Here is a 24,921-nt window from a genome sequence, read left to right as displayed (position 1 = left end):
GTGATATCCTATTTGTATACATGGACTGTCATATAGGGATTTCACATACCACATAGGTAGAAATATTAAGTTAACCGATGAGTTAATTTCAGAATTAATTTATTAATTTTTTACGCATAGATTAAATTTAAATTTTTTATCTTTTAAAAATCAAATGTCAGACACAAAAAATACAATGATACAAATGGCTGAAATGCTACGGTGCTCATACAATCAATCAAGACTTCAACATTCTAGCATAAGAAGAAGTCCATTGAGATTTCAGAATTTGTTCACTTTTTAATCACACACAGAACAAACTAATTACATATATTGAAGCAGAAAAGGCAACCAGGGAATCAATAAATTGGAATCAAATTCTCAGTTTCTTTACCCTGTCTCCCTTCTTATTCCTCTCTATTTAAATGCTAACACAGTAACATAACTTAAGAAAAACTCATTCCTCTTCATTATTAATTGATAACAACATAGAGATCACCCTTAAATTGTCTAAGTACTAGAAATTAAGACAAGATAAGTCGTTATAATAAAGTGCATGTTTGTACCGTTCTTCGATCAAAGTCAGTTTCACACCTCGATAACTTGCATAATTAAAATTTGCGTTAAATAATTATGCAAAATATGAAGTTGAAACTTGAATTCTGATTGAAAAACTGTACAACCAACAACACTAAAGGAGCCATATAATAAGTTTTGTGCCATGCATGTTTAATTAATTACATACCATCAGAAAAAGAAGAAAAAGGGGTGTGACCAAATCCAAAGGCTTTTATGTGGTCTTTAAGTGACCTCTTATGCTTGAAATCAGAACCACAGATACAAAGCCATCGTTTGCCACAGTTTTTCTCGTGGGTTCGCCAGTCACCTTTCACGGCCAGAGGCTTGCCACACTTGCGGCACGTGAAGGGCTTGGAACCGTGCTTCCTCTTGTAGTGTGTCTGAAGCGTGCGAAAATCCTTCAGAGGCTTGGCACGTGCGTGCTCGATGTTGTTCTTGCACCCTCTTGCGCAACAGTAGCATGGAAGGTCCAACAAGGGCCGTGGATGGGTTCGTTTCAGTGAGTCTGGGCCTCTGCGATACTGTGACCCATGTCCCCACATATGCATCTGCCACCAAAACTCTGCTTAGTAATAACATTTTATATTTATTAGTAAATAAACTTTTACTTTAATTCAATTAATTCCTGAAATATGAGAAAGTTTTAGTGCATGTTTGAATTAAAGTTTAAAAACTTAAATTTTACTCAAACTTAAGTTTTGCAGAAGGATCCCCAAAGTATTGCTTTTTCAAACCTGAGTTTGCGATAAAAAAATTTGTGAGGTAACCAACCGTGATATCAAAGTTATTTTTCTCTCAAACATATTTATAGACTATCCAACTAAAATCCAAACAGACGATAAATTTGTTCCGCAACCATGGTTATAATCATCTTATAAAAGTTTGTGAAGTCTTTATAATTTATCATCACTGTAGTTGTATTCAATTCAAATTAGTCACATTTGCTCTGTTTTGTAATATTTAAGATCCCTTGATTTAAGAAAATGTTGTCTTTTTTTTATTTTTTATTCAATTTCATTTCAAAAAATATCGTCTTACTTTCATTGTGTTTCCAGTTTCAAATATTATGTATAAGTTTTTTTTTTTCCATTGTTTCCTATACAAACTTGTGAGGGAAAAAAGTGTCATTTTAAATTAAAAGTGAAAATAAAATAAAAATAGAAGTCAAAAACTTTTCTCAAACCTAATAACCACTTAAGTTTTAGATGTCTAAACAATCATGGCCAGCACTACATATATAAACCTTGGTATCAGTCATATTATTTCTTACTTTTATTAAAACTCAAGGCTTTAAAAAATGGTTGGTGACTTCTATTTCAATTGCAATATAAAGGTTTTTGAGCTCTCTAATATTGTAATTATGGCCATATTAACCTCTACTATTGTAATAATGGCTGTATTAACCAAAATTTCTTGTAATGCCAAGAATCCTGACAAAACTAAAACCTTTCTAAAAACTTAAGTCTTTAACTGGAAAAGATGTCTTTCATTTTAAACCTTGGAATTGTTATAAAGTAAGTGGAAAAAAGAAAAACATGAGACGTTTTCTAAAGTTAGGAACTTTATGTGAATGTTTTATAAAGTCACAAAATGATGGATTCATGTAATGACTAAAACGAGGGATTATTCCATTTCACACACAGGCTAAGAACAAAGGTCATTATTCAGAAAGAAATAGCTTTTAACTATGTTAACACTGTTGAAGACTGCACTTGAAGAGGTATCATGCAAAATCTCAACATATAATTGAACATATATCTGTAAGACCATCATAAACCACAGATTCTAATGTATGGGATAGAATAAGAAATAACTGCACCTGAAGGTTGTTGTAGCGGTTGAAGGTTTTGTGGCACACAGGACAAGAGAAATGGCTAAACCCAATGAGGATCTGCTCCTGAGTTGGTATCCAGTAATTGTTAGGAACTTGAGTTGTGGCATTCACAAATCCATGATTATTGGTGGAATTGGAGCCACTTGAATGGTCAGGGAGGCCTATGTGTAAGGCCACTGTAACATCCTCAACTTGAGCATGGCATGCATTAGGATTTTCATTTTGGTTTTGTAGCAAAGATTCTTCAGGAGATGAACCTAAGAAGCTACTAAGGAGAGGAAGGGGCTGAAGCTGGTTTTGATTCATGTCAAGGCAAAAAGAATGAAATTTTGATATGATTTGCATGTGAATGAGGCAGGGTATAATAGCTACATAATCTATATATTCGAGGGGTCCATGGTACTATTTAATGTGTAATACACAAATTAATGAGGGTCAAGTTAGATTGTATCAGATTTTAGGATGTTAATAACGACTGGAGCCACATTAAATGAATTGGCAGGTAATAAAACTTGGAAAAAGAGGAAGAGTGAAAGAAATTGTGTGATAGGTGGCCGGAGAATATTACAGTTCAATGAAAAGACCCTTTGTTGTGAGGGTTATTATTTTCTCCTGCAAGTCCACTTTGTCTATTTTAAGACTGATTAGGATATACCTTAAATTCTGTGGACCATAGCCCCTAAACATAGAAAGAATTGCAAACAGTAGGTTTGAAACAGATGGAAACCCATTTTGCTCTGTACACTCAAACAAAATCCAATAGAGGCTTAGTTCTTGGTTGATTAAGGAGATTTTGGAATACAACTTTAATATTCTAACAAATGAGGTGATTGGTAAATAATTAGAGTAAATTATACTGATATTCCTGAGATTAGACGCGGTATCTTTTCTTTTTCTATTCATATGTAACTTCTTTAATTGTTTAAAAACTATTATACTAACATCTTTTATATTATACCGACTTTTTTAATTATTTGAAAAATATTATATTACATATCCTTATAAGAGAAATAGTTGTAAATGTTAAAAAAAATTATGTGTAATATCAAAAAATCTCAAGAGTGGCAGTATAATTTAATAAAAAAAATATAGTTTTATTCAACTGCATTTGTATTTTGTAATTCACATTTAACAATTTTTGTGTTAGCCAAGATTCATAATCCCGTGACGGCAGAAGAATTTGGGTTTATGGACGCAAAATATTATATTTATGAGACTACTATATATTTATGATTACTACTACATCTTTTTTTGGTAGTGTACTACTAAAATTGAAAGAATAATTGTTTTCAAATCTTGTTTTACACGAGTTTCTCAACGACAATATTTTAGTAACTTAATAACAGTATAGGCAAATCAACAAAATTAGTAGTGCAATAGTACTAACTACATATAGTATTACTCTATAATCTTCAAAATTACGGGGACACGATTCCCTCTCTCTTAAACTTTCCTCCCTAGCTCCATGTCCTTAACTACTTACTAAATCAAATATTTTGTTTTCTATATTAGGGAACTAGAGTCTTGTAAATCGCATGTCATGTACGGGTAAACGTTTTTTTTTTTCAAATATTTTTAAATATATATTTTTAAACTTTTTTTACTAAGAACTATTTATAATTTTTACTTCTTTATTCTAACCATTTAGTAGTTATTGTTGTCTATTATTAATGGTTGTTATATATATATATATATATATATATATATATATATATATATATATATATATATATATATATATATATATATATATATATATATATTAGACTTAAAAAAATACAATGAGAGAGAAACTTTTGCTGCCTAAAATTAAAAAAAAAAATAGAATAAAATATTTATAAAATGACATTTTCAATTATGTATTTTTAAATTAAAACTTAAATTCATGTGACGATTGTATATGTTGATTTCTGAAAAATGATATAAAACATTTTAAAATTTTAACATATAAGAATTTTTAAATTTTTGAATTAAGAATGATAAACTAAAATTAATAATTTTGTGTTAAATATCAATAATGTATCATAAATATAATAATTTTTAAGTTCTTAATCATTATCGTGTAATGTAAATAATACTTGAAGAACCAATTAATTATTATATCTTAAAAATGATGAAAATAATAAAAATAAGAATTAAATTTATGTTCACTTAATAAATTATTTATATTTTATCTTAATTTGAATATGTTATAATTTTGAATAAAAAATATATTAATGTTATCAATTAATCCAAATTAAAATATACATACTTCTCCTAATTACTTTAGATAAATTAAATTAAATAATTTTTTAAAAATATGATTGATTATTTTATGTTTAATATTTTTATTTTATATTTAAAATATTTTTTACTTACCTAATTACAATGAGTTGAGAGATATTCGTGTGGTCTTTGACAAATATATATATATATATATATATATATATATATATATATATATATATATATATATATATATATATATATATATATATATGATACTTAATAGAATTATGTATTTTTTATAAAAAAATAGAATTACATATTTTAATATATAAATCAGTCAAATCAAAATTATTTTTTTTCCACTTGATCATCTAATTTTAAAAAAAATTACAATTTTAGTAAAATCTCCAATTTTGCCTACGGTCTATTTCTTTAATTTTGATACACTTCAACCTTAGACTTAACATCTTTATTTAAGGTATCATTAAAAATGTTTTAATTAATAATAAGAAATAAAGCATAGATAAAATTGAAGATTGAACCAGAATTACAAATTTTTTCTAAATATGGAAACCAAAATTGTGAATTTTTTAAAACAGAAGAACCAAATGTCTCTTTTAAAACGTGGGAACTAAAATGACATATTTTTTTAAAATAGAGAGACCAAATATCTATATTTTAAAATGAAAAAACCAAAATTGTGGATTGAATAAAATAAGGGAACCAAAATTACATTTATTTCTATTCAAAATTATGTATAAAATATTTTTAGCAATTTCATATTCATTATTGAAAATTATTATTTTTTATTACTTGCATCTATTAATAAAAAATTAATTTAATAATAATAATAATAATTGTTATTATTATTATTATTATTATTATTATATGCATGTAGTAAAAAGTATAATATGTATAATTATCATAAATCATTGTTAATCATTTTCATTATTATAATTATAATTTTTTTTTAAAAATCTAATTGGAGTTAATTATTACATTTATTATATAATTTAAAATGAATTCTCTTTCAAAAAAAAAATCAAATGACAAATGCCCAAACTCTATGGAAAAATATTGAAAAGAAACTATGGTGGTGTCATTAAGAAACTATGCTCCAAATGGACAACTTACTTTATCTCTAGTGAAAGATAGTATGTCCAATGAAGAAGGTAGAAGAAAAGACAAGGAATCAAGTAGTTCCCAATTTCCACCATGTGGCCACAAAGACAAATGCCCAAACTCTGTGGAAAAATATTGAAAAGATGTATCTAAGAAAGACTACACAAAACAAAACTTTCATCATTAGAAAGTTGGTGAATTTAAAGTACAAGGAGTGGAGATCAGTTGAAGAACACTTGAGTGACTTCCAAGACTTGGTTAACCAATTGGTTACTGTGAAGCTGGTGTTGGAAGATGAATTACAAGCACTAATCTTTTTGAGTTCTTTGCCTAAAAGTTGGAAAACTTTGGTGGTGTCATTAAGAAACTATGGTCCAAATGGACAACTTACTTTATTTCTGGTGAAAGATAGTATGTCCAATGAAGAAAGTGGAAGAAAAGACATGGGATCAAGTAGTTCCCAATCCCTTGTCACAGATAATAAAGGTAGGAGTAAGAGTAGAGGACAATTAAGTAAAGCCAAGGATAGATGATAATCTTAGCCTTAAAGACAGTTTAAATGTTATCACTTCAGTGAAGAAGGACACTTCAAAAGAAATTGCAAGGCTTTGAAGAATAAAGAGAAGAAAGATCAGATGAATCAAAGATATGGTGAAGATGAAAATACCACAACCCCTATAATTGATAGGAATGTGTCGTTGCTCTCTAATGAAAGATAAGAGTGTCATGTTGCAAATTCATATGTTGAATAAGTCATTGACTCAATAACATCTTATCATGTCACTTCCAACAATGAATTCTTTATTACATATAGAGCAAGAGACTTTGGAAAATTAAAGATGGTCAATAGTAGCATTTCAAACATAGTTGGAATTGGGGATTTGTGCATTCAAACCAATATTGATTGCATACTAACATCGAAAGACATGCAGCATGTGCTAGATTTGCATTTGATATTGACTTTTGTGCATGCTCTGGATTTAGCCGGATATTGCACAACTTTGGTGATGGAAAATGAAATCTTACCAAAGGTTCGTTGATAGTTGTGAAAGGCACAATGTATTCAACATTGTACAAAACTCAAGTCAAGCTGATTAGAGATGGAGTGAATGCAATTGAGGATGATGCTTTTTCAAAGTTGTAGCATAGAAGACTAGCTCACTTAAGTTAAAAAAGGATTGAAAATTTTGTCAAGGAAGTCCTTCGTTCCATCTAACAAAGGTGTATAATTGAATCCTTTTGATTAATGTTTATTTGGCAAGCATTATAAACACTTCTTTCAAGAAAACTTCAAAGTTGAAGGAGAATGTTTTGGATATAGTTTATTCTGATGTGTGTGGACCCATGGAAGTGGAGACTCTTGGTGGTAGCAAATATTTTGTGATGTTCATTGAGGATGCTTCACAGAAATTATGGGTCTACTTCTTAAGAACAAACGACTAGGTTTTTTAATACTTCAAAAGGTTTCATGCAATGGTGGAGAAGCAATTGGTAAACCTTTGAAGTGTCTTTGTATGGATAATGGGGATGAATATACTTCCCATGAATTTAAAATTATTGTTCTAAGCATGGCATCATACATGAGAAAACAATACCTGACACTCCACAACATAATGGTGTGGCCGAAAGAACCAATATAACTGTTAAAATGGCTAAATTGCCTAAGCCATTTAGGGTGAAGTTGCTCAAACCACGTGCTAGCCGATTAACAGATCTCCACCTATTCCTTTGGGCTTTGACATCCCTAAAATAGTATGGTCTAGTCGTGATGTTAGTTACTCTCATTTGAAGGTGTTTGAATGCAAAGCTTTTGCTTGTGTAAGTAAGGAGCAAAGACAAAAACTTTATGATAAAGCTATTCCTTGTATATTTTTGGGGTACAAAAATGTTGAATTTGGCTACAAATTATGGGATCCTAAAAAAAGAGGAGTTATCAAAAGCAAAGACGTAGTGTTTCATGAGCGACAAACTATGTTGGTTTCTGATGGATTAGAAACCAGTGAACAAGGTGGTAAGGTTGATCTTACACCAGTCACCCCTGCTAGAAGAATTGCCATAGAAGGGGTAGATCTTGATAATGAACTTAGGGTTGATGATGAGCTAGCAATAAAGTATGGTGATGATGAAGGTGTTGAGCAAGAAAAGCAGTTGCTGTTCAGAAGATCAAATAAAGAGCACCAATCATCTAGAAGGTACCATGGTTTGGAGTACATCTTCATCATCAATGAAGGGAAGCCAGGAAGTTTTGCAAAAGTTGAAATTCATAAGGATAAATTCTATTGGAGGAAAGTGATGTAAGAAAAGATAGATTCCTTGCAGAAGAATGATACTTATAAGCTTGTGAAAGTTTCCGAAGGCAGAAAAGCCTTGAAGAATAAGTGGGTGTTCAAGCTTAAGAAAGATGGTAAGAAGCTAGTGAAGTAACAAGCTTGCTTAGTTGTAAAAGGTTTTTCATAAAAGCGAGGAATAGACTTTGCTGAAATTTTCTCTCCATTTGTGAAAATGAGTTAATTCGAGTTATACTCAAATTGGTTGCTAGCTTGGATTTAGAGCTTGAACAAATGGATGTGAAGATTGCATTTCTTCATAAAGATTAGATGAAGAGATCTACATGGATCAACTAGAAGGGTTCGAGGAGACTAGAAAGGAGAACATGGTTTCGAAATTGAAGAAGAGTCTGTATGGATTGAAGCAGACTCCAAGGCAATGGTATAAGAAATCTGACTCATTCATGACGAATCATGGATATATCAGGACTAATTCAGATAATTTTGTATATGTCAAAATATTTCCAAGTAACAAATTTATCATCCTCTTGTTATATGTAGATGATATGCTGATAGTGGGACAAGATAAGAAGATTAACATTCGTGGAACATAAACCAAACTACCTATATTTTTTTCAGAAATTATGTTGAACAAATGGCCTCAATAACTTAAGAGGGGGGGGGGGTGAATTAAGTTTAAATTTTTTCCTGATTAATCAATTTCTAATTCCCTTTTTAAAACTATATGTCTAGAATATTAAAGATGAAGATGAAAATGTAAACTATTTCAACAATATTCTTCAAGTATGAAGATAAAATTATACGAGATAAAATAACCAAGATAGGGAAGAAAGAAATGCAAACTCGTTATATCCTTGTTCGGCCACTTCCCGTCCTACGTCCAGTCCTCAAGCAACCCACTTGAGATTTTCCACTAACTTTGTAAAACTTTTTACAACTTCTGAACAACCTTGGGATTCCTCTCCCTTGTGTTTAGGATTCTTACAAGTCAAGAGACAAAAAGTCTCTTGATTACAACAATGCTTTTTAGAAAGTACAAAAGATTTTCTCTCTTTTTAGAGATGATGATACAAGTTGAAGATCTTAGAACAATACTCAATTGATTAACAAGTGTTTGGCCAATGATTTGTTTTTGAGAGAATATGTCACTTAAGTTTTGATGGAAAACTCTAAAGATTTTCGTAGACAAGTCACATATTTATAGGCCATTGGTGGCTTTTCAAATTTTTTTGAAGAGATGTGACTTTTCAGAATATTTTTCAAAAATTCTCTCATTGGTAATTGATTACAGCCTCTTGATAATCAATTACACAGTTATGTTTTGAAGGGTCATGAATTTTCAAAGTTAAATTTTGAAGTTTCGTCACTAGTAATCGATTACGTACATTTAAAATTCAAATTTCAAAAGACAAACTTCTTTTTGAAAAAGCCTTTATGTAATCTGTCTCTAGTAATCGATTACAATATCTGGTAATCGATTACCAATGCAAACACATATATTTATGTACTAATAAAACATCTTTTAAAGATTTATATAAACATTTGAAAATCAAGCTTTGAGGCCAAACCTTATTAACCAATGTGAGATTCTTTTAATAAATTAAACTAAGCCTTATCTTTCTCTTGATCTTGTTTTCTTGATCTTGAATTTAGACTTTGTAGTAACTTTAGACTTGAAGCAATCTTGTTCTTTTGGCATCATCAAAACCTGTATACATTCATTCACAAATTATTCATGCTTCAATAACACGATTGGCCATTCTAAACACAATTAACCTTGTATCATTGCATAGAACTTCTGCTTGATCCAAATTGCGAATCAACATAGTAGGTGTGCCTATTTTCAACCTAATTTTATGATTAGGTATTCTAGATGTTTTTAATGAATGTAGAAACTCTGGTGTAATAGCTTGGTGACATTCCGTTGCTGCAGCATTTGTCATGTCAATGGAATCACAGCTAAAATATTCTTTCCCATCACCTGGGATAATGCTTAATACATAGTCATTAATTTGGTCTACAATGTCATATGTTGAAGCTAGTATAGCTCTAGACTTTATAAAGTCCTCATCCTTATCACTCTGATGGATATTTGGGTAGGTATGGTTGACAATGGATTAAATAGGATAAGTAAAGTTTGTAATTAGAAATTCAGATGGAATTACTATCTCAGAAAATCCATCATCACTTTTCCTAGTTTCCCATCACCAACATCTATCAACCACTGACAAAAGCTCTTTATTTCTTCTGCATTTGACATTGTTGAGTTAGACTGCAAACACATATTTTTTGTCAGCTTTAAAATTGCGCAGTAGTCCCACAAATTAGTAGCATTTGTAGTAGCATGCACTATGTCTAATCTACTGCCTCTAGGTATGACAAGTAAAATTTGTCGAAAGTTGCCTCCAAATACAAGTCTTTTTCCACCAAATGGAACACTATCCAAATGAGACATACACATAATGTCGTTCGGCATTTTATCCAATGCTTCAAAATAATACTTATGAGCCATAGGAACCTCATCCCATATAATTATCTTTGTTTCCTTTAACAGTTCAGCCACAGGAATTGCAACTTTGGAATGTGCAGTTCTACCATTGGGTAATAACAATGAGGCTATACCACTTAAGGCAACAGTTAAAACAATATCACCTTTTGAACACAATGCAGAGGCTAATGTCTTCCACATAAAAGTCTTTCAAGTACCTCCATACCCATATAGGAAATAAATTCCACCAACCGCCTGTCTATTGATAACATTGATGATTGAATTAAATATAAGTGTTTGTTCATCTGTATTTGCAATACACAAGAAAGTACATTGCCTACTATCTGCATCTTAATTGTTTCTATTGTAGTGATATTACATAGTAGAATAACAAGAAGACCAACTTTTTCTAACCTGTTAGAGAAGCCAAGTATGTTTGAAAATCATGTTCTAATTGAACCTTGTCATAATTCTATTCAGCATATATATATCTATTACCAAAATGTGATCACACTACATGTCTTGGAAAAGACATGCTTGGATAATCCTTAAATGATTTTTTGTTGGATTTTAATATCTCTTCTATCTGAAGCAATTCCAAATTCTGTAATTCTTTTATTTGTAGCTCTAAATCTTTTAATAGAAAGAATAAAATTAATTTTTGAGTTCTAAACAGTGATTGGAACTAATAAAAGAAGTAAAGATTTTGTATATTTTACCTGGTATGTTTGTAATCCTTGTCTAATGATGTAGAATAACATCAATTAGATACTCCCATGTTTCAGACCATACAAGATCTGGTCTCTCAATGCTATTAGATATACGCATTATTACAAACAATCTTCTCAGGAATTGGCCAGAACCCCAATAGTATGCTTTTCTTAAAGCCTCAATGTATTTCTTATCATCAAGCAAGAAGCCCATAGCAAAGCAAGCTTCTCTAAATGAAGGATACAGTTGGCCATTAACTGTACGAATTTGTTCATAAGTGGTTGGTCCTTTAACCACAACCAACATCATCCTAAGAAAATACAATTCTATAGTACTCAGAGGCACCTAGTTAAGCCTTCCAATTGCATGGCCTGCTTTACGTGGCTTCCAACATCTATCCTTGACCACGTATGTAAACTTTGTTATGAATTGCAAATAGGCTAGATTTTTTCCTTCATGGAAAATGCTATTAGCTTATAGCCAAGAAGTAAACATGGCCTCCTTAACAGTTGGCTTGGACAGCAAAGCATTAATGTCATCATCATCTTTAAATATTATTGAATTTTCACCGAGCAAATGAAAGTACAATCTTTCAACAACAGGTGATCTCCTGTGAATCTGGAATGAAGTTATTCTCCAGCAAACTTCACAAGGAGAAATATACCTACCATCAAGATAATGTTTAACCTCCTCAACAAATTATCCTGCTGTTCATTCATCATTTTGCGTAGGTACAAGAGTTGCAGTTATGCAATCATAACCTTTATTAATGTACTTGAATAAATATTTGATTGACATTGATTGATTGCACCATTCTATGTTCAGGTGAGCTTGATATTTCAACAATAGGTTTGGATTATATGGTACCATATATCTATTGTCTAGGGCTATGTGATTTTTGTCAATATATTTTCCATCATTACGTCTTGTATAAACAGGATATCCATCTTGGTCAACATTAATTTTAGTTTGCCATTTTTTGGGAAAAATCTAGAACACTTTTCATCTTTCATGCATGGCAACTTTCTATTTGCATGACCACATGGACCATGCATCATATGTTTCTTGACACACTCATAGAGTTGTGGTTGTTCAATAGCATATGGTATCTTGTTCCGACTCTTGAACAGTCTGCGAAATTTATCAGCAAGTGTACTGAGTCACAAGTAATATAAAACGGTAAGAACCGAGTATCGATCACAGGGAGTTTGTTTCATTCAGAAAAATGTTCATTCAATAGGTAGACATTTGTATAAAACCAGGAAATAGAAATAAGCAAAGATATTTTCTATAATCCTAAAGTTAACTACAAAATCAACTAACTAAATGTGAGAGATAAAATAATGATTAAAACGTTGGGTCCTTCTACTTAGTAACTTGATGTAATTAGGTATTTTTCTCTATTTAAGGTTATTTTTGTGTTCTATGTTGAGGGCAACTACCCCAAACAATGATTCCTCGCATGAATGGGCTAATTCTATTTAAACCTCGTTCTCAGATCCCTCGTCAAACTTAGCCTAAATGAATTGCATTAAGATCACACAAATGGGTGATCAATCCACAACCATGTAAGAATTAAATGCAAATAGAAGCAATGAACACATAAAAATAACTTTCAATAAATAGTAAAGAGTTTTAGATTAAGGCTCTACAGAAATTCCCAACAAGAGCTTTAGCCTTCCATGGCAAGTTATCACCTTTAAGCTACAATAGGGGTTTTTGGAAGTAAAATTCAGATTACACAGTGGTGGGGATGTCTCCTCCACCTTTAGGAACCTAGAAATCACTCTAAAACCTAGAATCCTCTTGAAAGCTAAGGTTTTTGGTGCTCTCTTGCCCTATTTTCCTCTGTTGCGTTTCTCACGTATATCTCTATTGCTTTCCTCTAAAAGCCCCCTCTCTTTTTTTGCCAACTTCAGCTTTTAAGGGCTTTCTGTCCTCGAAGGCTCGCTTAGCGCCATTTTCGCACTAAGCGCGAGTTAGTAGATTTTGGCTTAGTGAGTCAGGCACGCTTAGCGCCAGAATAGACAGATGACTCGCTAGGCGAGCTGATGGCACACTGAGCGTGTGCATGCTTGGCAGATTCTCTTCCAGATTCTCCTAACTCGCTAAGCGAGTTGAGTGCCTCGCTTAGTGGATGTTGTTCACTAAGCGCATAGGCCTCGCTTAGCGAGACACCAGCTGCTTCAACCTTCTTATTCTTCATCTTTTCACCTGAAAATGAAGTTGAACCACATTAATTCACAATGAAGGGAATATCTACGGAATAAAAACTAAACTAAACATAAAAATATGTACAAACCTACAAAAAGAACCATAAATTGGGGAAAAGACATAATTTTATAAAGCTTTTTAATATAAAAGTTAGTCGTAAATGATGACTAACATATCTCAGCTGATATGATGCTATCAATATTTGCAGGGGATGGATACTTGCTGGCAGGATAAAAAAACAAGATATGAGCATGTGATAATCCACTCTTTTGGAATTCAATTGTGTAAATATCTGCAATTGTAATATGGTTAGTTTAAGCACATCTATAGACACAATAAGCACTTGACTACTAAGTGCATTAGGAATGCACAACTTACATGCAAGTACTTTCCCTAAAACTTTTTTATCTTTCAAGTCAGACATTAGTTGTTCTAGCTCGAGTTTAAAAATTCTTGTCACAATATATGGTCGATCCTATGCAGTTAAATTAAGAGCTGAAATAAACCTTTGAATCTGAAACCAATACGGATTGCAAGTGAAAGTCAAGAAAAAAATCCAAAAATCCAACAATGCTACATTTGACCATTCCGTCAAAGTACAATTAATCCATATACCTGTGGCTACCAATAAAAGGTGAAGGTAGAATAAAACCCTTTCCATAAGTGGCATGTTGATTTTCATCTGGTTGTTGTGAGCTTTTTAAAGTGTTGTATTTAACACAATGCACCTGCTTTTGATGAATTATGATAAACAATAATCGTTATGCTTTTATCATTGTGTAACCATCAACAATAAATTGTTGGAAAAATCTTATGGACCTCAATAAAGTTTGACCTTCACGCTTTCTAGACTTTATCCTAAAACACAAGAACTCTCTGATTGTTAGTTTGTTTCTCTTTCTTTGATTTGAATCATCCATATCTCTATGTTTGATATCATTGCGGTACCCATCTTCACCATAAATAAATATGATAGGATATTGCAATCCAAGATAACTTGCATGGAGCTCATTGATTCTTTGTAATTGTCCACTTTGCTTTTAAAGTATTATGTCTTGATTGATAGGTTAACTTGCATCACCAACAATAACTACAACCACCTTTGAAATTGTGGGCAAATTATAAATTCATCCATCTTTTATCTTGTCTACTATCAATTGTAGGTTAAGAATCTTTGTCTGAAAGTTATCATATCTATCTTTGGCCATCCTAAAAGACTTAGCAAACACATTGTATTCATCAAACATTTCTTTTAACTTTGACACAAGTTATGAATCAAGAATATTTTGCCTTCCATAAATTTTTAAAAAATGTCATCAATAATATGGAATAAATAATTGTATACATCATTTAATTGTATTAAGGCCATATGGAAAAATGGAAATACAACAATTGAAAGCAAACAAAAACCGACAAATATCATACTCTAAACAAAACTCAAAAAACACATTTTACCTTATTGCACCAATTTTGTTTTCAACTTCATTTTCTGTATCATATATATACAACTAGATAAATTTTGGCGGTTTCCTAGGCATTGGTAATAGGCTTCCAATGAAATGACATGATTATCCATGAATTTTATTAATAGTAGGACATTTTCCTTTGAGCTCACTTGTATCTATTTGGGCTCTAGGAGAGCTAAAATCAAATATTATATTATATTATAAGCTCTGATATTTTGTTGGTAATTTTGTTCTTTCGCGTTGATCACATAGTAGTTGTTGTAGAGGTATTGGAGGATTCTTGAGAAAAGGAAGTTGTATCCTTCCCATGCTGCAACAAAGACTGTATTTGGCATTAGCTTGATTCCTATTTTTCCTCATCCTTTCTTGATACCACATAGCAGCTTGGCAATATGGACATGTTTCAGAAGGGTCTCCTAGATCAACATATCCTAAGAAATAAAAGTTTATTAGTTTCACATTAATAACATTATGCTTAAACTAAAACCTCGTTGATAGACAATAAAACTTGTGCTAATGTGGTGAGCATAATCATCAATACCATCTGATAGCTTATTATCATCATCTAGTAAACTATCACTTGTTTTTGTATAAAAAACAATAGTAATAACAATACAATGTATTACTTGACATGTAATTCATTTGATATAGTCTAAGTATTATTGTTACCTGCATTTTTAGTACTGTCATTTGGAGAGCCTTCATGTGTCTAATGAAGTGGATCATTTATGTGTTTAGGTACTAGAGAATGACCATGGCTTTCATTATCCGATAGTGTAGTGGAAGTTGAAGATGTAACTACAAATTTGATGTACAAATTATTCCGAAGCCTACATATATTGTTAATAGTTTTCCTCTGTCTGTTTGGGAGGTCATAGCTCTTTAGTTGAGTATTAGTGATATCTACTAATGGCATTTGAAAAGTTTTGTGGTTGCCTCTTGTTCTAGCTCCATGAACAATTCCTATGAAATTCATAACAGAAGCTCGATCTTCTCCTTATAGCAACAATACACCTCATATAAATATGTTGAATACAATATTTGGATATTACTATAGAGATGCAAAACCTATATTTTCATTGATTATGTGTGTCTTTTTAGCACTGTTATGTTTACTTCTTGGTAAACACTTTCCTTGCAATATGAGTTTTCGTTTTAATCTTGCAGATTTAGCACAAAATGTTGTATTAGAAACCTCTTCTTCCATGATACATTACTTGGAAAAAAATGCTTTAATAATGAACTAATATTGTTGAAACATCAACTAAAGATAACTCAATAGAATATGATTCAACGAAATTTTTAATCACTCTTTGAAGAGTCAAAAATTTGTTTGGTTTCATATATGGTTCTTTGGATGTTGTATCATTGTTACATCAACTCTAAGTCACCTACCATCTATGAAACAATTTTTTTAAAAGTTATTTTTATTCATAAACGATATATAAAATAGGCTACTTACAAAATCTTCTCCTTTTCATTAGGATTTAAGATGATACCATCTATGAAAGAGAAAACATGACTTAGTGGTAGAAGTAGTAGACTTTTTTGATAGCTTTCGTTAGTCATACCACTTTTTCGGTATATGGTAGACTTAGTAGACTTTTAGCCACCTTTTAGCAAATTATCCATATGTTTTTTGCTTGTTGATAAATGAATATAATAATAGCTAAGAAAATTTTGGAGCTATCCCAGCCATTAGCAATAGGTTGCCAGGAGACCTCAAAGCAAACCTTCTATTTATAAGCTCTAATATTTTTTGGGCAATTTTTGCTTTGGCGTGGCTGGTTTAAGGCCATTAAGTTGATATTGATCTGGCTTAGTAATCCTTATTCTTTAATAAACAAAATTAGAAAAGGTTTACTACTACTAACAGTTAATATGATATAAAGCCTAATATGTCATTTGGAACATATATTTTTGTAATATTTAAAAAGTATTACTAACTAATATTACTTTAAGTTGACACTTCTAGTCATATTATGGCAAACAACGTCTCTATTCGGTATGATTATACTATTAATGATGATCACATTTGGTTATAACAGATTGCCATGATTTCTATTTTCATTGTTCATATTTAATAGGAACACTATCTTAGATTTGATCACAATAAAAAACAACCTTAACATCCCAAAATGCGCAAAAAAAAAAAAAAAACCATACCCAGTTTTATCACAATAAGTGTTGGTTATAATAAGAAAACAATTTTCAATACTTAGGAACATGTTGATTCATCATAATTATCAAGAGTAGTTTGGTCTGCATGATTCTTACTTCCACCAAAACCTTGAGATCTTAGGTCCTCCTTTTGCTTTTTAATCCATTCAATTAACATTGTTTGTGGTGCAGATTGTGTAATAATTATCTTAGCATTTTCAATTGTTGATCTATGTGCAATTGTCTTTGCACCTAACTAATAATACCAATGCGTTTAATTATCAGTCATAAGTGTCAGCTTTGTAACAAATGCAGTATGATAATGGACAATAATTAATAGACCTCTTGTGCTACAGTTAAGTACTCCTTGGTATGAAACATTCTTAGTACTTGCTTGTCATGACAAATTTGATGTACCATATATCCATGATGATAGTTACCAACATCTCCAAGACACCTTCGTTCACCACAATATCTTTCAATTAAAAACAATAGGTGTTTGCCTATGAACAACATGATTTATGTTGGATAGACTGTTGTATCTAAATCCTAAAGAAGTCAGAAGAGCAATGTTATCCAAATTTTCTCATACTATGAAAACCATTTAAGCTAGATGACAAATATACAAGTACCTGAGTGGAAAAAATAAGGTTCTGGCATTCCTCATTGAGTAACTTTGCGACATTAGCATTTGGTAATTTTAACCATGCAGTTCCAGATTCATCATATACTTGAGCTATTAATGAATAATTGTAAGTTAATGGTGTGTTATTACTAACAAGTTCAATATGGTTGTAAAACAACACATATTAATGTATTATGTATACCTAGGAATGATTGAAACACTCATTTCAGTTTGGTAATGTCTAGTACCATTATATTCTACCAATTGTTGGCCATGTTCTAACTCCCACCAAGGTTTATTATCCCTGAATCCAACAATTTTGGCTCAAACTACACATAAACTATCCTTCACAAAAAAAGCACCACATGTACATATTATTAAAGTCCATATTAACCACTTCAACAATCCAACTAAACAGTAAAATATCAAACAGTAAAAAAAAAAAAACTCATCCAAATAAATGCAAATTTGCAGTTCTTTTTTGGCCATTAACAATTATGAATTTGAAATACATGTCCTTTGTCATTAGTGACATATGAATGCCACAGACATTGTCAGGCCTGACTCTGATATAATACATGTAATGCTAATGTTCAACCAATACATATTTGACCAATGATAAAGGCAATACACATTTGCACAAAAGCACAACTAAAGTTTCTACACAATGAATCTATACCTTATTCCAAAATTAGGCATGGTTGATAAGTTTGGATTCAATATAATGTTGTTGACATTAGCCACGGTTTCAATATACATTTCACCTGTTTCATTGTCATGTATTTTGTTAATTTCCACTTACATATGTATGTTGTCTAATTCCAAATAAAACCACTTTAAACCTTAATAGTAATCTATATCATGAGTCATGGCACCACATCCTCCCAGTCTGTTATATTGAATTGCCAAAAGAAGAGGACGAACATTACTATCTCTTACTAAGTCTATGATAACTTTGACATATTCATCATAAAAAACACACTCAATAGTATTTTTGTACAATAATACATAAAATGGACTTCTAGCTAGTATATAAAATGTAACTTTAAGAAAAGTGAATCATACTCTCCATCAGTGAGGTGAGCAAATATTCTTTGAATAGTGGTGTCATTTTTGACAAATTTTTCAACTGGCGATATTGTTGAAATCCACCTAGCTATGTCTTCAATACATAACATATCCAACAAATTAAATCACAAATTTTTTCATAACATATGGACTAAAGCCTATAATACAATAAGACAACTACTATACCTATGTAATACGCAGAAATTTCAAAAGAATCAGTAAAGGCTTCAAATGGAATTGGTTTCAAGCAAGATAGTTGACTTAATGATTCAGAAAGCATTGAGGTAACAACGAAGAATCTTGTTAGTTCAAGCATATATTCATGATTTGCTAATTGGATTTCAACACCATTCCTCATGACACTGACATTCTATAAAATATAGAGCTTTCCTTCTTCCATATTTAAACACAGTAGATTCCAAATATCTTCTGTTATAGATGTTTCTATTTGATCACCCTTATTCTAGATAAATATGAAAGTTGGTATAAGGCATAAAGTAAATTCTTTGAGATAATTCCTACTTCTAATAATAACAATACCAATAACACTACTTAAATAGATAACCTATAAACTTAATAACTTCATACCTCATTGTCAAACAATATCATTTCAAAATTGTCAATTGTACTTCCATTAATATGGTCAACTGTTTTCCATAGCTTACTTACTTGAGCCTTTACATCCCAACAAGTAATAGAAGGAGTAATAGCCTTGATTGGCATTAATATGAATTTTGAAACCGCCATCAACTAAGCACAAGTGTATCACAAAGACAACTCTGGTGTGTGCTTGCTACATTTCACTTTACATGAGTTGCTGAAATTAGTTGCTAAGATACAAGATTATTGTTTTAGTAATCATTGGTATTAGTGGAATTGTATAGGGAAGGTAGCTTTACTCTATGCTTTCTAGATCTCAATTTCCTTCAGCAATATGTTTTGCAGTCTCGAGAGTGTCAACCTATCATTTCTTAAAGACAAAAGTTAGTAGCTTCTATTAATAGGTACTGTTGCAATATAGACCCATCCAATACAAAAGATTTTCGTCTGCACATGTGTACTTATCAAACCAGTAGTTGTTATTGCCATATATAATCAGTACCATCTGATCAATCTGATTTAAACTATCACGCCAGGTCATTCTTTACCCAATGCCATTATTGCCAACTATAATAAAAAGTATTGGATCCTTCTTGTCAAATTTTATTGTCAACCAATTGATGACATCTTAACTTATCAATTATCAATTGATATATATTACGTTTGCTTACATTATCTTAAGTTATCAAACATTTTAAGCACACCTTAAGTTATCAATTGATACATATGTTGATAGTTTAGCCGTGGACCAAATGACAAACAACAGTAAGTTTGACATTATTTTTCAAGATATATTAATTTTTTAAAATCCAACAGACTTGTATATTTTCAAGGTATTTAACACTGTGTTAAACAATGATAGCCTTTTATCACAACACAGTCCTTAACACAGTACTTAACAACACAGGTGTGATAGTGTGCTCAAAATAACCAAAGTACTTAATACATTGATCCAAATACAAAAAAAAAAAAAAAGTTAGCAACATCAATAGTGTTTCATGGTCATCACTCAGTATTGATATGTTTGGGAAAGTTGTATCGATGATAAATCTTCAAATGGTATGTCATCCAATTGAGTATGAGACAGGGGCATGTTGCGCTTAATTGGTGTAATGGATCCCAGTAAATATGGATCAGACTCAGTAGTGGTTGAGAAGCATTACTACATCCACATATGATTTGTATTCAATTAGTCATACAACATTCTTGATAGGTTAAATAACAATTAAACCAATGAGTAACACCAAATAATTTACACTATCAATAACATCATTATTCTCATGCATCAACGATATAGATGGCTCAGCTTCATCCTTAATAATATAATAACCAAGGTAGTTAGTAACTAATAGACTGAATATTTAATAGACAACAACTTATTAAACCTTACCTGATGCTCTAAGGTTAGAAGTTTAGCAAGAACAGGGCTGATTAATGTCTCATCTTCAAATAACTGAGAAATGGAATGGCATGTATTGTCAAGGACTACCTTGAATCTAAAGGCTAATCTTTTTCCCTATACATGATCAAGAGCTTCCAGTATATCTCTTGGATCAAAAACTGATTCCTATGTAATTAGATATATGATACCATTAATATGGCACTACAATATTATCCATGTGAGAGGAATACAGACACGTGCTAGTAGATATAATATGTTTTACCTCATCAATAATTTTTTGCTTAATATCAGTTGTAGTCTCATTTATCAGAGAATAAAATTCACAATCCTAGAGTGTAAAAATGGCAGATTCGTGAGGTTGAGCTACTCTAACATCTACACAAAACCTATGGTACAACTTGATGAATGGAGACCTATACACAAAAGTAATAAAATTCATTCCATAAAAATTGTTATTTACACATCAGACAAGCTCAACTTACCTTGGTATTGTACTTGCACTTTCGTTACCATAGCTAACACAAATGAAAGACAAAGCCTCTCCATCAACTTTTTTGTTACATCTGGGACAGACATCATAAATCCAACCATTGTCTACCAACAACTTGGTTATAGTAGCCCCAATCACACACATACACTTCTACAACAAAGTCAAGACATTAAAAAAATTGAAACCCAAAGAATGCATTAAATATTAATTCAAACCTTTTTCACTTGGCTAACTTCATCAAAACATTTGACACGTGCATTATGCAAAAAGTGATCTACAATAGAATATAGTGAAGATCCAAAAATCTGACTTCCTCTTTGGGTACAGGGAATCATTGTTAGTTGACTTGGATCCTTTCTGAAATAAGGAAAGATATGTAATGATAAGTAAACTTTAACTACTAATAAATACATCATAACAAAGATTTCATCAGTAAGAAGTAGCCAACCGAGCCTTGAATTCTAGAATTTCCTTGATGTCGCTATTCACAAATATTTGGGAACCATACATTGAATTTTGTATTGCTATGGGATAAGTGCTTGTATGAAACGAATCAATATTTACATTAATCATTGAATACTTAGAAAAATGGCTCCAAATTGGTAGGTCAGAATGAAATCTATGTTTAGAAAACTCAAAGTTTAGGCAAAAATAAAGTACTACTCCACAAATAAAGTACATGTACTCACAATTTTTTTTTTGCCACAAAGGGTAGTCCAGTATAAATAAAATAGAGCAATTTCACAAGGCTAGACAAAAAAAAAGTTTAGAAAACTCAAAGTTTATTTGGGCATTTTATCAAACACAACTTGCAACCCATCTGGCAAAAAAAAAACTAGAAAATGCATATTGAAAGGTAGAACAAAGAAAAATACAAGATACTAAAAATTAGAGAGAAAACATGAGTGAGAGAAGTAAAGAATAACCTCTAGCTTCTTTGATTTTAGTCATACTCAACAACAACACTACCGGCCCAACAACATGCCTATCCAAACACTCCTTAAGCTCCATAGCCAGTGCCTCCCACAAAGTACAACTGATGATACTTTCACTGTGTCACATTAGGAATGAAACATAAATGCAGGTAACATTAAACAACGACTCTGGTTTCTCTTATTGTAACATTAAACTAATGAATACCATTCATTTATCATTGTAAAAACCACTTTCTTTGGCTTGCCATGCAGATTCCAGTGACCAATTTCAACAACCTCACCAATAACATCTTCAAGGAAAAACCAAAATTAAACAACATAACGACATTAACATGTTAAGATTATCCTTTTTCAAATATTAAAAAATTGTACCTATTAAATAGTCAATGTTGGCAAAGCCATTTACCATGTCATCAAACATTGTGAAGTTGTACATTGTTCAGGTATTTCAGGTAATTCGTGTGGCATAGTTTTAGTTGCTTTCACAAAGTTAATTTTAAAAGCATGGTGTGTAGCCTTATACTGACCACTATTCTTCTCTACTTCAAAGTTCTAAATAACATAAGTTTGACCAACTTGAAAAAATAAATTCTCCATGTGAACATCAACATTCTTGATTTGAGCTAGAATTTTATCAACCTAGACAATCAACATATGAAGTGATAGTTCACAAAAATATTTGTTATAAACAACTAACAACAACCAATGGATACAACATAGCCAGAAAAAAATAGTTAACCTGACCTTCTTGTCAACTAAAATTTGTAGAAGCAAGGCTTCGTGGTGAATGTGATTCAAAGGTGTTTTGATGATAACAATGATGACAACAAAAGATAATGACAAAGGTGATGAAAAAAAAGCTCAAAGATCAAAGAACAACTCAAGTGAATCAAAGAACATCTCAAGTGAATCAAGATTCAAGATCTCAAGAATCAAGATCAAGATTCAAGACTCAAGATTCAAGAATGAAGAAAAGACCCAATCAAGATAAGTATTAAAAAGTTTTTTCAAAACTTTGAATAGCACATGAGTTTTTGACAAAACCTTTACCAAAGAGTTTTTACTCTCTGGTAATCGATTACCATATTGTTGTAATCGATTACCAGTAGCAAAATGAGTTTGAAAAAGTTTTCAAATTGAATTTACAACGTTCCAATTATTTTCAAAAGGCTGTACTCGATTACAATGTTTTGGTAATCGATTACCAGTGCCCTTGAACGTTGAAATTCAAATTTAAATGTGAAGAGTCACATCCTTTCACCTAAAAGCTTTGTGTAATCGATTACACTGATTTGGTAATCGATTACCAGTAACTATTTCTGAAAAAAATCAAAAGATGTAACTCTTCAAAAAGGTTTTGACTTTTTCAAATGGGTTTTAAGTTTTTCTAAAAGTTATAACTCTTCTGAATGGTCTTCTTGACCAGACATGGAGAGTCTATAAAAGCAAGGCTTTGTTTTACATTTCAAACATCTTGAACACTTATTTCATACAATCCTTTACAAGCCTTGAATCTCTTTGAACTTCTTCTTCTTCTTTGTACCAAAAGCTTTCTGAAGTTTTCTAGTTTTCCAAACCTTGAAAACTTGTGTTATTCATCTTTTCATTCCCTTCTCCCTTTGCCAAAAAGAATTCGCCAAGGACTAACCGCCTGAATTCTTTTTGTGTCTCTCTTCTCCCTTTTCCAAAAGAACGAAGGACTAACTGCCTGAATTCTTTTGTGTCTCCCATCTCCCTTGTCAAAGAATTCAAAACGACACAGTCTGAGAATTCTTTTGATTCTTCCCATTCCCTAATACAAAAGTATTCAAAGGACTAACCGCCTGAGAATTCTTTTGTATCCCCATTCACAAAGTATCAAAGGTTTAACCGCCTGAGATCTTTGTCTTAACACATTGGAAGGTACATCCTTTGTGGTACAAGTAGATGGTACATCTACTTGGGTTGTTGACTGAGAACAAGAGAGGGTACATCTCTTATGGATCAGTTTTAGTTGAGGGTACATCCACTAGGTTCAAAGAGAACAAGGAAGGGTACATCCCTTGTGGATCTTTGCTTGTAAATGGATTTTTACAAGGTTGAAAGAAATCTCAAGGACCACAGGTCGCTTGGGGACTGGATGTAGGCACGGATTGTTGCTGAACCAGTATAAAAACTTTTGTGTGTTTGTTTCCTTCTTCCCTACTCTTTTACTTTCCGCTGTGCATTTAATTTCCGCTTTTACTTTCTGTTAAGATTCTCTTCTACTCCTCATTCTCTTAACAATTTAGTAAAAGCATTAAAAGAGTAATTTTTTAATTAGTAAAGGTTTAGGAATAATTAATTCAACCCCCCCTTCTTAATTATTCTGAGGTCACTCGATCCAACAAAATTAGCTCAATAATAAACTTAGCTAATCTTGGTATAGCCCACATGTTTATAAGTCGAACAACAACCTTCCAAGTTTCCTTGTGGTCATTTATTTTGGCTATGGAATTCAATCTACGAAACAGTGCTAAACAAATACACAAATGACAATTATTTGTAAATTTCACAATGGTTTCTATTATGAAATATATTAATGGCAGTTATTTGCAAAAATAAGAACCACTACATTACAAAAAATAAAAAATTAACAGGTTTAAATCCTTACCAATGGTCATTAATCTTTGCTCCACAATTGCAAAGCTTAAAAAAAGTTTAAATACTTAAAAAAACAGAGAAATGCAGAAAGAAGGTTGTTAACAGTCATTAAAACGCCATTAATCTAACT

At 31.4% G+C, this 24,921-nt stretch overlaps 1 protein-coding gene across 1 annotated transcript; it reads right to left on the bottom strand.

Moving 5' to 3' along the window:
* Positions 1 to 425: 425 nt before the first annotated feature.
* On the bottom strand, positions 426 to 2,737 carry LOC547675 (protein TRANSPARENT TESTA 1). Its single transcript, XM_003544750.5, has 2 exons — positions 2,378 to 2,737; positions 426 to 1,106 (listed from the first exon to the last, which is right to left on the bottom strand). The coding sequence occupies exons 1-2, from the start codon at positions 2,735 to 2,737 to the stop codon at positions 717 to 719; spliced, it is 750 nt and encodes a 249-aa protein (XP_003544798.1). The 3' UTR covers positions 426 to 716.
* Between the last annotated feature and the right edge of the window lie 22,184 nt (positions 2,738 to 24,921).

Source organism: Glycine max, chromosome 14 (genome assembly GCF_000004515.6).
Source record: "Glycine max cultivar Williams 82 chromosome 14, Glycine_max_v4.0, whole genome shotgun sequence".
NCBI classification, from domain to species: domain Eukaryota; kingdom Viridiplantae; phylum Streptophyta; class Magnoliopsida; order Fabales; family Fabaceae; genus Glycine; species Glycine max.
The sequence above is the reverse complement of the archived record's forward strand: the minus strand, read 5'-3'. Positions and strand labels throughout refer to the sequence as shown.